General features: G+C 33.6%; 1 protein-coding gene across 1 annotated transcript; it reads right to left on the bottom strand.

Moving 5' to 3' along the window:
- Positions 1 to 2,115: 2,115 nt before the first annotated feature.
- On the bottom strand, positions 2,116 to 6,838 carry LOC131029833 (probable LRR receptor-like serine/threonine-protein kinase At4g37250). The gene is made up of 2 exons (XM_057960485.2): positions 4,226 to 6,838; positions 2,116 to 3,355 (listed from the first exon to the last, which is right to left on the bottom strand). Exons 1-2 carry the CDS (start codon positions 5,778 to 5,780, stop codon positions 2,667 to 2,669), a joined length of 2,244 nt encoding a protein of 747 aa, XP_057816468.2. The 5' UTR covers positions 5,781 to 6,838; the 3' UTR covers positions 2,116 to 2,666.
- Positions 6,839 to 14,133: the final 7,295 nt, after the last annotated feature.

Genomic DNA, 14,133 nt, shown 5'->3' on the forward strand with positions numbered 1-14,133 from the left:
CTCTGCTTGTTCCATGCAGAGTGTTGTGCTATGGCCAATCACTACAACTCATAGTAAACATTTTTCCTTATTTCTCAAATAGAAGAAAAAGTAGCATAAGTTTTAGTTCTTGTTAGGGGTTGAATGGTGGATTGCATTCAATAGATTTCAGTATCTCATGGTTGGCTTCCCTCTTGAGATGTTCTCCTTAAAAAGCATATGGCTTGCTAACTCATCAACTCAACCGAACTCTGTTTGCAGGCTTCTCATCACTACCCAATGCTAAACCTTGGGGTCATTAAGACTTCGCATTGCATCTGGAGCTTTCTGGATTTCAAATGAAGAACATCTAGAGGAAGCAAGAAGGAATTTGAGTATGGCTTCCAAGAAAAATGGGTAGATGGGACAACAGATAATATGGATTTTAAAACAAGGAGAGATCAACAGGGTACTTTAGATCCCACAAGCCTTCTAAAGTTTTCCTTTCCTAAAAACAAGGAGAATCCATAATTGACATTGAGAATTTTGAAGCAACAGGTTATCAACTTTCATTTTGCAAAACAAGATCCAGTTGTTCAGTTAGATCTGAATTTAAAAAGTGGTGCCTATTTTCATCATATGCTCTTGTGGCTGGTAATTTATTGGGGAGACATCCAGAACATTAAAGATCATATAGCTGACATCTGCCTCAACTAAGTGAAAAAGTTTGCATTAGCAGAACGAAAGTAGCTAAGCATGGCATTTGCATTGAGAATACTGAAGTCGCTGCAAGGGTGGACCATTTCTATAAACCATTGAAATTTGCAAACATTCTGGCAACTTTGTATAGGGGTGTGAACCTTTGCTTGAGCCACTCCTAAAGACCTGTCAATCAAATCATATAACTCCCTCTAGTGAATCACTCAATTAATTGTATTTAACTTTGAATTTGTAGTTATACATTGACTTTTAGGATAGATAACAGCCGACAAAATAAAATGAACCTAATTAGATCATATAAAGAGAATTTATCTGCATTCTAGTTTACTTCTCATGGTGATTATGGTTACTGTTGAGCGATCCAAAACATTGATGATCAATTCCAAGGCCATTGAATCATGCCAATGTGTTATTCTTCATCCACCCAATATTAATCAAACCTACCTTAAATGCAATGTCACTGATGATAATTATGGGCTGGCCATTCGTGGTGTAGAGCCTCCAAATCTTTTGTAAAATTTTAATCAAATTTAGGGGAACAAGGGCCTCTTGAGGCTTAGTCTAGGAATACTGCAACCAGTACCTTACCCAATTTATCTATCTTTATGTCACTGTAAATGAAGTCCCTAGGATAAGTTTATTTATCTTTTTTAACATAGTCCAACATAAGAAACTTGGAATGCTGGCTACAAATTGGAATCTAAGAACTCCCTCATAGAATTGGCCAACCAACCAACAAGCATCCTCAGAGAATCCTCTAGAGTACAGTACTAGAGGCCTTGTGCTCGCAGATTCACAGAGGCATATGGGCATAGATCCACATTATCAACAACATAACAGTCCATGGGCAATTAAGAATAATTCTAGATTATGAAAATGTCTACAAGCCGTAAACTAGGTAAAAACCCAATACAATAACAATTACACCAATTTTCATCCTTCTTCCATATCTTATGTCAAAACCACCATAGAATAACAACTAGTCAAATTTTATGTGCCATTTACATCCTTTTTCTACATAATCTTGCAATCGATAACTTGTGTACTACATCCAGTAAAATCAATTACCGCACCCCCAAAAGTATGATATGATAGATGTTTTGACTTTTGATAATATTTTAGGTTATATTAATTTTATGAATATATTATAATCTTGCTATCACTAATTGCAACATGATCAAGATTCCGAAAAGAAAGATTACATCAACTTTTCTTTTGTAGCATATGCCTTTCCTTTTCAAATCTGCAGTATCTATGCATCATGATGGAAAAATAGGCGTTTCAAGGATGTTCAGCGTCTATGACTAAATCATATCAACAGTAGAGTAGAAAATTAAAGCACAATGAGTATATATTTCTTAACAATCCTTGAATAGTTTTGCCAAGGACAGGCTGTCAGTGACAAAAAACTTCTAATAACTAAATGGCTTTGCAATATTGACTTCACACATTTTCTACATATTGTAATCCACTCTGTTCTAATGTCCAAGCAGTAAGAAATAACTTACTGTATGTCAAGATAAAAACAGCATTCAAATGCTTTCAAATCAAATAATTAGACATTCTGCTGGATAATTATACAATTATAATGTCACTTATTTTCATGTCACTTATTTCCATGTGACTAATCACGGGCAATAATGTCCATCAGTTGTACTCAAGAGATCAAGCTGGTTCAACTTCAGTAACTCTGTGATTAGTCCGCCGCCTGCAACAGCAATTTACCCCCATCTATTATTTTCCCCAGAAAACTGAGAACTTGCCTCCAGAGCAAAAATATTGAAATGTTAGTTCATGTTCTGGCCTTTCCTTGAGAAGCAGATCATCTTAATCCATCATAAATGTTTGCCAACAGCCAATAATACTGGTGTGTAACTCTATGCTACTTATACTCGAGTAAAGTTGTTGAAGGTGGAATCCAGAGTGTGCCCTCATCAGATTCTTCACTTATGTTAATACAAGGATGGTACAAAGTCAGAAAGAATTGGTTAATCTGATGAAATTGTTGATGAAGATAGTGAAGGTATTTTTTCTAGAAACTGCAATACCTCCTTCATTGCTGGTCTCTTCTGTGGGGAAGGTGAACAACAATTGAATGCAATCCTTAGAGAGGTTGATATTTCTTCCTTCCCTTCCACCTCTGATCGAAGAGTTGGATCAATAATACGCAAAATCCGCTGCTTCTCATCAAGAAAACTTTGACCCCATGTTGCAAAATCTTTCTCAGAAGGTGGTTTCCCTGTGAGCATTTCCAGAAAAATAACCCCAAAAGAATAAACATCCCACTTCTGATTGGGTTTAAGAGTTTTCAATGCCTCGGGAGCTTGGTATGGAGATACAAAATTTCTTGATGTGCTTGGACTGCCCAGCATTTCAGGTGTTGTCTGCAAGCTATCTCTTGAGCCTGTTGACCGCTTGCTTCCTGAAAGTGCACCTTCAAAGTTTCTTAGATAAATAGCTGAGCTACTATATTTGACATTGGCCGTGTCTAATACCCTGTACAACCCGAAATCTGCAATGAATGGTTCCATGTCAAACCCCAGAAGGATGTTGCTGGGCTTGAGATTTGCATGAACATGCTTCTTTTCATGCAAGTAAGCCAGGCCTCTAGCCACTCCCTTAGCAATTTTTATCCTTGCAGCCCATGGCAGATAAAAGGGAGAGGCTGATGATCTTCCTGCAAGAGTGAAGATACAGTTTTATTATTTAAAGAGGATTGAAGAAAGGATAGGCTACAGCAAACTCAGAAACAGAACAAGGTGATTATTGTCCTGCTACCATACCAAACTAGAAACCAAAACCCAAGACTACCGAATGTTGTACTCTTCTACAAATCAAAGAAAACAAAAGCAATACTTGTCAGTAAAACAAAATGAGATTTATAATAGACTGCAAAGAATTCTGTATTCAGGGTGATCAATATCATTCTGCTTAAAAATTGAAAGGAACTAGAAAACCCGAGACAGAGATTAGAACCTGAAGAAGACGATTCACACCTTTTCCAGATGGTAAAAACAATTTACATGATCATGTGCAGGTTTGTTCAATACAGATGTCCTACAACTGAATATTTAACTAGCCAAATGACAGTCAATTAGGATCTCCATTACATTTTTTCATATCAAAGATGATCTATTCATTTGCTGAATTTTTTTTTTAGGTTGCCTGGGGTCTAGATCTTCAACCAGATGATCCTATAGACATTGTTAAAGAGCTTCAAGTTTCTTTTCTTTTTTCTCGTCTCTTCCATTTTTCTTCCTTAGAATACCTACTATTGAATTTCAACAAGACATTCATAAGAAATTCAATCCAGAACGCGAATTACTAACCCTACGACTCTGGTGATGGCTTAAATTTTCCTAACTTGATATTTTAAGAGCCTATGGACTCCTTGGATTAATGGGAAATGGAAACTCAACATCATATCAGACATCCCAAAAGCTATCCATAAGTAACGTAAGATGCTACATGGACCAAATCTCCTATTAGCATAACTCAATAAACAAAAAGACACATAATAAAAAAAGCAGAAGAGTAGAGCACCCACCATAATAGGCATTTGCCAAGCTTCCATTTGGAATGTAGTCATAAATCAGCAGCTTCTCCTCTATGCCCCAGTAGTAGCCTCTGAGGCGAACAATGTTTGGATGTTTAATTCTACCAATTGCTTTAGCTTCTACTTCAAAATCCCTGAAACTTCCCAAACCACCCTCACCAAGCCTTCTCACTGCAAATGTCATGCCATCTTCTAGAACTGCCTTGTATAATATAGTGTATCCAGTGGCACCCAATATATAAGCAGAAGCGCGAAGTAGTTTATCAAGGTCCAAGTCTAGATCGCCATCTAGTGACACCAAATTTCCTTGCTGTTGATCTCCATTTTCCGAGCTACTCCCTTCCGAAGTCTCTTCAACCTTTCTAAGGCAGAGCCAACCAACTCTACCAGAGCTAGAAGAATAATCTCCATTATCATCCATTTGAACACTCCTGCAATTAGGTTCATCCTTTGCTTCCTTCTTCTGTTTTGTGCTCCAGTATCGATACATGACAACTGCACAAACAAGGCTTATTCCAGCAAGGTCGCCAAGCACAATAGCAATTATTGTGCCTTTGCTTAAGGTTTTGTGTTTTTCAAGGACAGGCATAGCTGCAACTGCAGACGGTGAGCTGATTTTTGGAGGATCAGAGCCACTAGAAGGAACAAAACATAATTTGGTAAGCGGCTGACCACAGAGACCAGGATTGCCAACAAAAGCACCAGATTTCTGACTCAAAAAAAACCCAACCCGTGGAATTTGTCCAGTCAAATTATTGTGTGAGAGGTCTATACTTGCATTTGTAGGAAGTTGCCCTAAAGTTAGAGGTATATTACCAGAAAGCCTATTTCCAGACAGGTTGAGACAATATTGGAGACTAGATAAGTAGCCAAGATCAGGTGGGATGGACTCATTAAGGAGATTTGAAGAGAAATCCAGGGCTTCAAGAGCTCCTAATGATCCAAGACCTGAAGGAACGGGTCCAGATAAATAGTTGTTTTTCAGAGAGATGCCTTTCAGTTCTTTCAATTCTGTGATACTTTGAGGGATGATTCCTGTGAGAGCATTGCTTGACAGGTCAAGATACTGTAACCCTTTCAGCTGCTTTACTTCAGAAGGCAGGGCACCAGATATTGCATTATTGGCGAGGACAAGCTTCGATATATCCGTTGCATTGAAGAGCTCAGCGGGAATTGTTCCATTGATCTCATTGCCAGAAAGGTCGAGGTGACGAAGGTTCTCAAGGCACCCAAGTTCTTGTGGTATCCAACCCACTAGCTGGCTCTGGGGTAGAACAACACTGATGACTCGGGACTCATTACTTCCAGGAATCTGCGTGCACGTCACACCATTCCAACCACAGGGTGTTGAGTCATCAATATTCCAGTCCCCTAGGGCAGAAAGGGGATCATTCGTGACAGAGTATTTGAATGCAAGCAGAACCAGCCCCTCTTGATTCACTCCAGAAACTGAACAGAATATGTAATTTAGTACTAAACAAAGACACCACCATCCTAGGCCTGGTCTAAAGGGACAACCATTTGGCAAATGAGACATGCCAGTCATTGCAACGGCAATTTATCTACTATCTCAACAAATGTAGCAGATTGAGTCTCCCATATTATATATATTTCCTGGCATAAGGCCAAGATTTCTTAACTGGACAGAGGACTGGAAGATTTCAAAGCTGTGAAAGGACTAATATGGCAGAGACAGAACATCATGAACATTAATTACTAGAATCAAAATACCCACTTACTGAATGTGGTAGTATCCCGCAGTTCTTGGCAACCAAGTATCCCAAGCTGCAAGTAAACTTGTGTCCATGTTCAATTGGGTTCTGTACAAAATCAGGAATCAAGTATTTGCTGCCAAGAAACTAGCCTCAACAAGGAATTTTAACAAAAAAGTTACAGCAGAGGTCTAAAGATTGGTACTGCACCATGGCAGACAGACCAACAAACTCCACCGGACTCCAGCATTGTTGGAATCTAGAATTTAGAATCAATGCCAACAACATGAAAACAAAAAAAACTACGTTAATTATGTTCCAGTGCAGGACCTGATTTTTTGGCAAAATTTATGCTAATAAAGGGACTGGCAATGGAAGACAAAAACACATGAAAGATCCGAAAGCACTGAATACCCACTTTAGGTAGAATTCTAAAAACAACACATACATGAATCAAACAAGAAAACTTCCATTCCACTGCATTGTTTCCATGATATATCCATGTGAACTTTCTCTCTTACCAATGCACACAACATGTTGAAACTTCCCAACACTATAAAATGAGCAGAGGACATGGGTGAATTATTAGAATAAAGAGAATTTCTTGAAAGACTTTGTTATCCCTCCAAGTTGACCAGAAATATGATGCTGCATGGACTCCTGTACTGAGGTCAGCTGTATGATTTTGTAACATGAAAATATAAAGCCTAGCTTTAAGGATTAGCTCACCTAATGCCAATGATAATTGAAGCGGTTGTAAATTGTTGGGTATGTGAGATTTTATGAAAGGGATCAATGTCGGGAAAACATTCAATGCAGAAAAAGGTCGGCAATCCGTGGATAAATAGTCTTTTTTATCTTAGAGGACTGTTATTTTTGACACAGAGCATGGGTTGTCTGTCACTCTGACCCCACTGCCCAGCCCAATATTTACTGCACTTACCTCAGAGCTTAAGAATCTATTATTGCACCTAATTTTTTATTTTTCCCGCTTATTATCAAAGGGTATATATATGGATAATTATTACTTCTAAAATAAGATATGCTTTGAGTGGCATAAGCAATTAGGAAAGCTAGGGGAAGCCACACATTCTAAATGGTACATCAGATTTCGATGATACTTTTTTTGTGTCTTTATATGTAATTTAACTGTTTATAGGTGTTGTTGTGGCTTCTGGGTAGTAACTACTTATGGCTATTGTTCTGGCTTCTGAGTAGTAACGATGCACATTGTGGGATATGTTATGTGCGTAAGGGCCAAAAAGTACACATTTCAAACTATCACCCTATACCTACTTAAAGAATGTCTTAATAACCATGCATTTAAAATAGCCAATACTTACGCACAAATGGCCTTTGTAGTCATGCACTATGGGTACCAATAAACACAAATGGATCAATTATGGTCCAAAAATGCTAACTATTAAGGTTAAAGTGGGCGACTATTGGTACATGTCACAGTTATTAATAGACTTTTAGTTATCATTTTTTGGGTTTATTTAAAATTAATAATTAGGGGGTAGGGTGCACAAGGAGTGAACAATTGGTGCTCTTCCCATAATTAATTTTATTTATTAAGAGAATATGAATAATAAAATAGTAGAATTATATAGAAGGATAAAGATGTGTTTTTTTTTTAAATTCATATAAAAATATTTTTAATCTATTAATGAAAAGGAGATATCATATATATACAAACAATTAGGGGAAGAGCACCAGTAGTTGAGCATGTACTAATTGTTGTGAGGGTTGTTGATACTTTTTGCTCTAATAATAATACAAATAAAAACTATTGTTTGAAACATAAGATATCAATTTTTGTGTGTTTATGCACCAATAGTTGTAACTTTAAAGTTGTTATTGTTAGGAAATGTACCAATAGTTAAGAAAAGTAACCAATCATGTGATGTCACATCAGCTGCACAAGTATTGGGTCCTCTTTTGCACACTTATTGGTCTCTCTTTTTTTGGGGTTGTTTTGGACACCTTGGCAAAAAGCATGTTAATGTGGCACCATACTTGATGATGTGGCCCTGAAACCTTAGTTATAAGCAGGGGACATGTCAAGTAAGCTAATGTAAAAAAATGGGAGTGATTTGAAATTTCCATGTAAGATTTTGAGAAGCGTGAAGTTAGGGTGCCAGACTACTGGGTCCTCTCCCCTATATATTAACAAGAAGACCATTTCTCTTCTAGTGTCACCTCTATTAATATAAAAATATTCAATTATATGTTAATAAGAAGACCATTTCCTTCCAACATCAGTTCTATTAACATAAAAATTATTCAATTATATATTAACAAGAAGACCATTTCCCTTCTAACATCACCTCTATTAACATAAAAATTATATAATATATATTATCTTAAATAAAAATTAATTAATTAATATAAAAATATTTTTTGAATATAAATATAAGAAATAATAATAAAATGCCATAGATCCATATCGATATTCTTGATTTGTCATACATCCATATTGATATTCTTGATTTATAAGGATGTTTGTTAAATTTCATGTGTCCATTCAAGAAAGTAAGCTCTAAACAAATTATAGTTTAAATGTTCAAATCATTATTAAAAATTCTCAATTGTGCTCTATAAACATTGAGGTGATGGCATAGAAGTGATGGGTGTTCCAAAAGTAAGATGTTACTTTCAAGAGTCATGGAGGAATCACTAAGATCATTATAGGTTAAAGGATGAATATAAGGGTTTTTAATCATTATTTTAAATTAATTTTAATACAATTGTTTGATTGTGTGAAAGTAGTTTTTTAAATGTTTTATTTTAAATTCATAAAATTATTTAGTTATTTTATACATTTCTTTAAATAAGAGGTAAGGATTAAGGCGTGTATATTTTGTTATAGTTGATTAGGGCATGTTCCTAGCCTCATCTCTTATAATGTTGGGATCTTACACTCAATATTATTTGATCTCTAGTGACTTTATTCAAAACCAATCAACTTCACTAATTGAACAAGCCTAGATTTATTTTCAAGGGGATTTCATCCTCTCGTTTTTATGAACTTATGTACTTTTACACCATCTTAAGTTGTTGCCTAAACAAAATTGCAATAATAATAACAATTTCTGCAAATATAGAAGATCAAAGTGAATTATTCTCAATATATATATTTCTAAAATATCATTTTAATAAGTTAAGTTCAAATTTGCATGTTAGATTTGCTTTCATAGACACATAATTAAATTATGTGAACATGAAGATTAGATCCACAAATATAACCTTAAATCTAGCAGTTGATATAAAATTCCACTATTTTAATATCATTATCTAAAATATCCAATCTTGCTGACATAATGACAAATTGATTTGTAACATTTATGATAACTTCATTCCTATTAAATATATTTTCTATCATATATTCCCTACATTAATTACATGATTTATCACACCATTAATAATAAATCTAAACTTTAGAAACATCGAAATGATATAAATTTAATTTTTACAAATTATCAGATGTCTATAAAACCTAAGTCTTTGAATCAAACTCCTGTAAACAAACCTATGGGTAATTAACAAAGGAATGGAATGATAGATTCATACTTATAATTGTACCCTAATTTATAAGCACCAAAAATAGCAACAATCTTATCCAAGTAAGTAATTAAAACTATTTCCCCTAAAATCACTAACTTTTTATATATAAAAATAACTATTTATTGAAAACGAGAAAAGGAGAGTTTTTAACTAAGTTTGAGGAAGTAAGAGAAGACATTATTAATTATTAATTAAAAAGGTTGAAAAAAAAAGGAGTTGTTAACAAAGTTTGAGGAAAGTAAGGGGCGTGCCCCCAACCAATAGTCAACGATTGTTGTTCACCTAGAATACAATAATATTAGCTCGCATGGGACACAAAAATAATTAATAAATAATTAATAACAATTTCATTCCTTAGAGTAGGTGGACGTAGATAGATGAGCACTTTAATTTAATGCTACTATGACTTTGCATGATAGATTTTTGGGATGCAAATGAAAGATGGGGACGGTGGAATGTCTATAAAATGTGGTCTATAAACTAAGTGGGAAGTTGGTACCCACTCTTGCACAAATTTGGTTGACTCTAGTGGTATCATGTGGAAGGTGCGAAAGGTTTTCATGAAAGGGAAAAGTCATTCATTAAGGTTCAAATTTTCAAAAGTACGTTTAGGTCTAGTCGATTTTTAGCTGATTCGACTTTTAGATAGTTTGGCTTCTGGATGATTCTAATTGGATCCCCTTATTTGTGCCTGTTTAGTTGAAGACGATTTCTAGTTTAGGTGTATGGTTACTCAAATTATTGTAATTTGTTATGTAAAGACAGAGATGTCAACATCTATGTGATCCAGCTTGTTTCCATAAAAATAATCCCTTTATAGAAAACTTTTAGCGTAACTGAAATAATTATTAAAATTAAAATATTTGAAATAAAGCGTATTAGCCTTGACATGTTTGTACAGAATTTATTGTTTTCACTTTTATCTACTATTAGATGATATTTATTTTATTTTGATTGCAGAACTACCTTTCAATGGTCATGTAATAAATTATTAAAAGCACACCCAACTTTTCAAAGTGTTAGACAAAAACAAATTATTCCCTTCAGCATTTATTTTATTTTCTATATAAATATCATATTTAATATCTATTTAAACTACTCAATATATTCATTAAGACTTAAATAGGTATGTAGATAAAGAAGAAAAGGGAGATGCTTTCTTTTAACATTTATTCAAGAATTATTTTTATTTTAAGTTCAAGTTATATAGTTTAGCTTTTAGTTTTAAATAGTAATAAAATAAAAAATACAATCATATGGGTTCATTTAAGGAGATTCACATATTTAGAACTTTGTTCTATGCTTACTATTTTAATGAATGATGTCACTCTCTTGAAGTGTGTGGGACAAGGTATATTGATGTGGAGGATGGTACATTTCAAGATGTTCTTTGTGTGTTCCCATTGTCAACTAATCTTCTATCAATTCATCAAATTACTCTCTTAGGTTAAAGAAAGCAAGTTGAGTTTACTATTGTTTTAGCAGTTATTAGTGGGCTCCATAGTACTTCTACAATTGTAGTACGAAGTATAAATTTGTATTAGCTTTATCTTTTTTCTCCCTTCATTCATGATCCTCCTTTAACATTTTTGCTTATGTATATCATGGAGGTGAGTGTAATGAATAAAAATGCTTTGTAGCAAAAATGTGATTATTTGCAAACAAATTCTTACAACATCACAAATAAAATAGAACCTGTGTGTTCACATATAGAAACAAAAGATTCCTAGGACATAAATAACAAATGTATTTAAACTAAAATTGTCACTTGCTAAATTAAGCTACCAATCCTTAAAAGAACAAACAAAGCTTGAATTTATAAGAAGCATACCAAGATAAAATGTGGATGATACTAGAAATTAAATTATATATGTAAAGGAACATAGAAGCTCTCTATACAGAATGCCAATACGTAGTGTGAACATCCGACAAAGTATCATCATCATTCACCAATCATCCCAAAAATTAAAAAAATAATGTTAAAATTAAATGCAACAAATGAAATAACTAATGCTATAAAATGAAAACAAGCAATTGTAATTAGTCTATTTTATAATAATAAAAATATTTTATAATTTTCAAAGCTAGTAAAAATTAGTAACACAATACGAGACCACATAATTTGTCAATAATGGAAACATCAAGCATTTTAAGAAGTGTGAATATTTAAAATACAAAATGCACTATGTTTTATAGAGGTGGATCATATAGATTCATATTAGATATACAATACACGTGAAAAATCATAGCACATATGACTTGTGTTCATGATTGAATGACATAAGATAAACAATAACAATTATTCAGGAATAGATCATTATATAACTATCACTAAAATTATCTATAAATGAAAATGAAAGATATAACAATAATAGGTTCTTTGAGGGGCTTATCATCCATTCTGGAGAGGTCATAAGCTCTAACATCATAAATTGAAGTGGCCATGTAAGGACCCAACCAATTAGGGTTGAATTTGTCTTTAGTATCATGGGGTGCATTTATATTTTATTGTTTCTCACGAAGCACTTGATCACCGAATTTGAAAGAACAAGAAATAAAGTTTGATTGTATTGACAAGATAAAGATTTTGGTAATCTTGAAGTTGTTCAAGAGCATTCAGACAATTCTAATCAAGTATTCAAGTTGATGAAGATGTTGTTCATGATAACTATTGTCATTAATAAGTCATTAAGGGAAATTCAGAGGAAGGAATTCCCAACTACAAAGGTATGATAACGTCTACATCATACACGAGATTGCACATAGTAGTATCATTTCCTATATGAATACTCATCCTATATGCCCATAATGGATATGTCAATTGGGTATGCCAATCCTTATTGTGTTCGTTGATAGTATATCTATTCCATTATGTTTTTAAAATTCTCATCTAGACCATTAGACAAAGGATAATAAGGAGTAGATAAGTGATGTTGAATATGACATTTCTACAAAAAATGCTTCACCTCTTTGTTATTAAATGATGTACCATTATTAAAAAACAAAATCATAGTGAAATAAAAAAGGACAAATTATATTGTCTAGAAGAAATCTACAAATGAAGTAGAATAGCTTTGACACACTTCATAAAATAATTGATAGTCGTAATAATGAATCTATGTCCTTTAGAAGAAGGTGGAGAGATTTTACCAATGATGTCCAACACCCATATGGAAAATAGACAAGGAAAGGCTTGGATATGAAGTTCCTTTGCTAGAGATTGAACTAGGTTGCTTTGCCATTGGCATTGAGGGTATTTCTTGAAGAACGAAAAATGAATCTTAAACCATTATTTGCTTGTAATATCCCACAAGTAAAAAGTTTTAAACTAAGGATCTACCACCAAAATACCCACCTCCAAAGCTTGCTGGGATTATTAAAGGGCAAAGGGTATTTTTTACTTAGTTAAGCAATGAAGTACAAGGCCATTATAAAAGCTTTGATAAGTAATATTAGAAAGTCTGATATAATGTGCTACCAAATTTTGAATGTGAGTGTTTTTACAAGCATTTTAGCAAATTTTCCATCGTTTAAATAATTATAAATATGTAATACCATTTTCAAGAGTCTACATTAGCACAAAGGAGACTAGTTAAAGTTGAACTATTGACAATAGCAAGCAAAAATAGGAATTCAATCACAAAGTGAAAGTCATTTGCTACATCATCAAAGGGTGCAAGGGAATTTTCACTTTCTATTACATCTACATGATGATTTTCGTTATGGGGATAGTGTCAATGGTGGATGGAAAGAAGTTATTTAGCAAAGATAAGTATAAATCATTATAGTGGGAGAGTTTATATTGTTTATCTAGGTAGGAGCCTAAAATTTGGTTTACTATTAGTTGAGAGTCGTCATGTATTTGAATGTGTTTTATGTTTAATGTAAAAGCAACACATGTACACTAGTAATAATGACTTTACTCAACTATATTGTTTATACATGGGAAGTGTAAACAAAAGCATTGATAAATTGACATATCAGACAGTGGGATTACAATTACACCCAATCTAAAGCTAGTTTGATGTCTTGATCCATCAAAATACATTTTCCATGGATAATCATTATGCACAGAGAGAATGTGCTCATCACAAATGAAATTTGAACTAGGAAATGAATATGGTGAAGGGGCATCAGCTAGCTAGTTAGTGACATCTTACCCTTTTATTACTATTTAAGAGATAAAATTAAGGTCAAAATGATATAGTAATATAACCCATAGGCAATATTCTTGAACTTGATCAATTTTAGAGAATAATTGTTTAAGAGGGTCAAACCTAATAATGAAATAAGTTTCAATGTGAAGAAGGTAATGACACAGCTTATGATTTGTGAAGATCAATTTTAACTCAAATACATGTTAGTAACATATCTCATAGCCAATCTTCTCAAAATATTAGTTTTAGAGAATAAATGTATAAGAGGCCAAAATTAACAATGAAATGAGTTTCAACATGACAAAGGTAATTTCATAGCTTTTTTATTGTGAAGATGAGAGAAAGACACCATTTCTCCAATATACAATACCTTCTTTCATAGTTAAGTAGGCTATAAATGATGTAATATTTGACTCTTTCCTTATTGCCATCATCATGTTAAGACCATAAGGCTAGTAAGGCA

This window comes from Cryptomeria japonica, chromosome 6, assembly GCF_030272615.1.
Source record: "Cryptomeria japonica chromosome 6, Sugi_1.0, whole genome shotgun sequence".
Taxonomy (NCBI): Eukaryota; Viridiplantae; Streptophyta; class Pinopsida; order Cupressales; family Cupressaceae; genus Cryptomeria; species Cryptomeria japonica.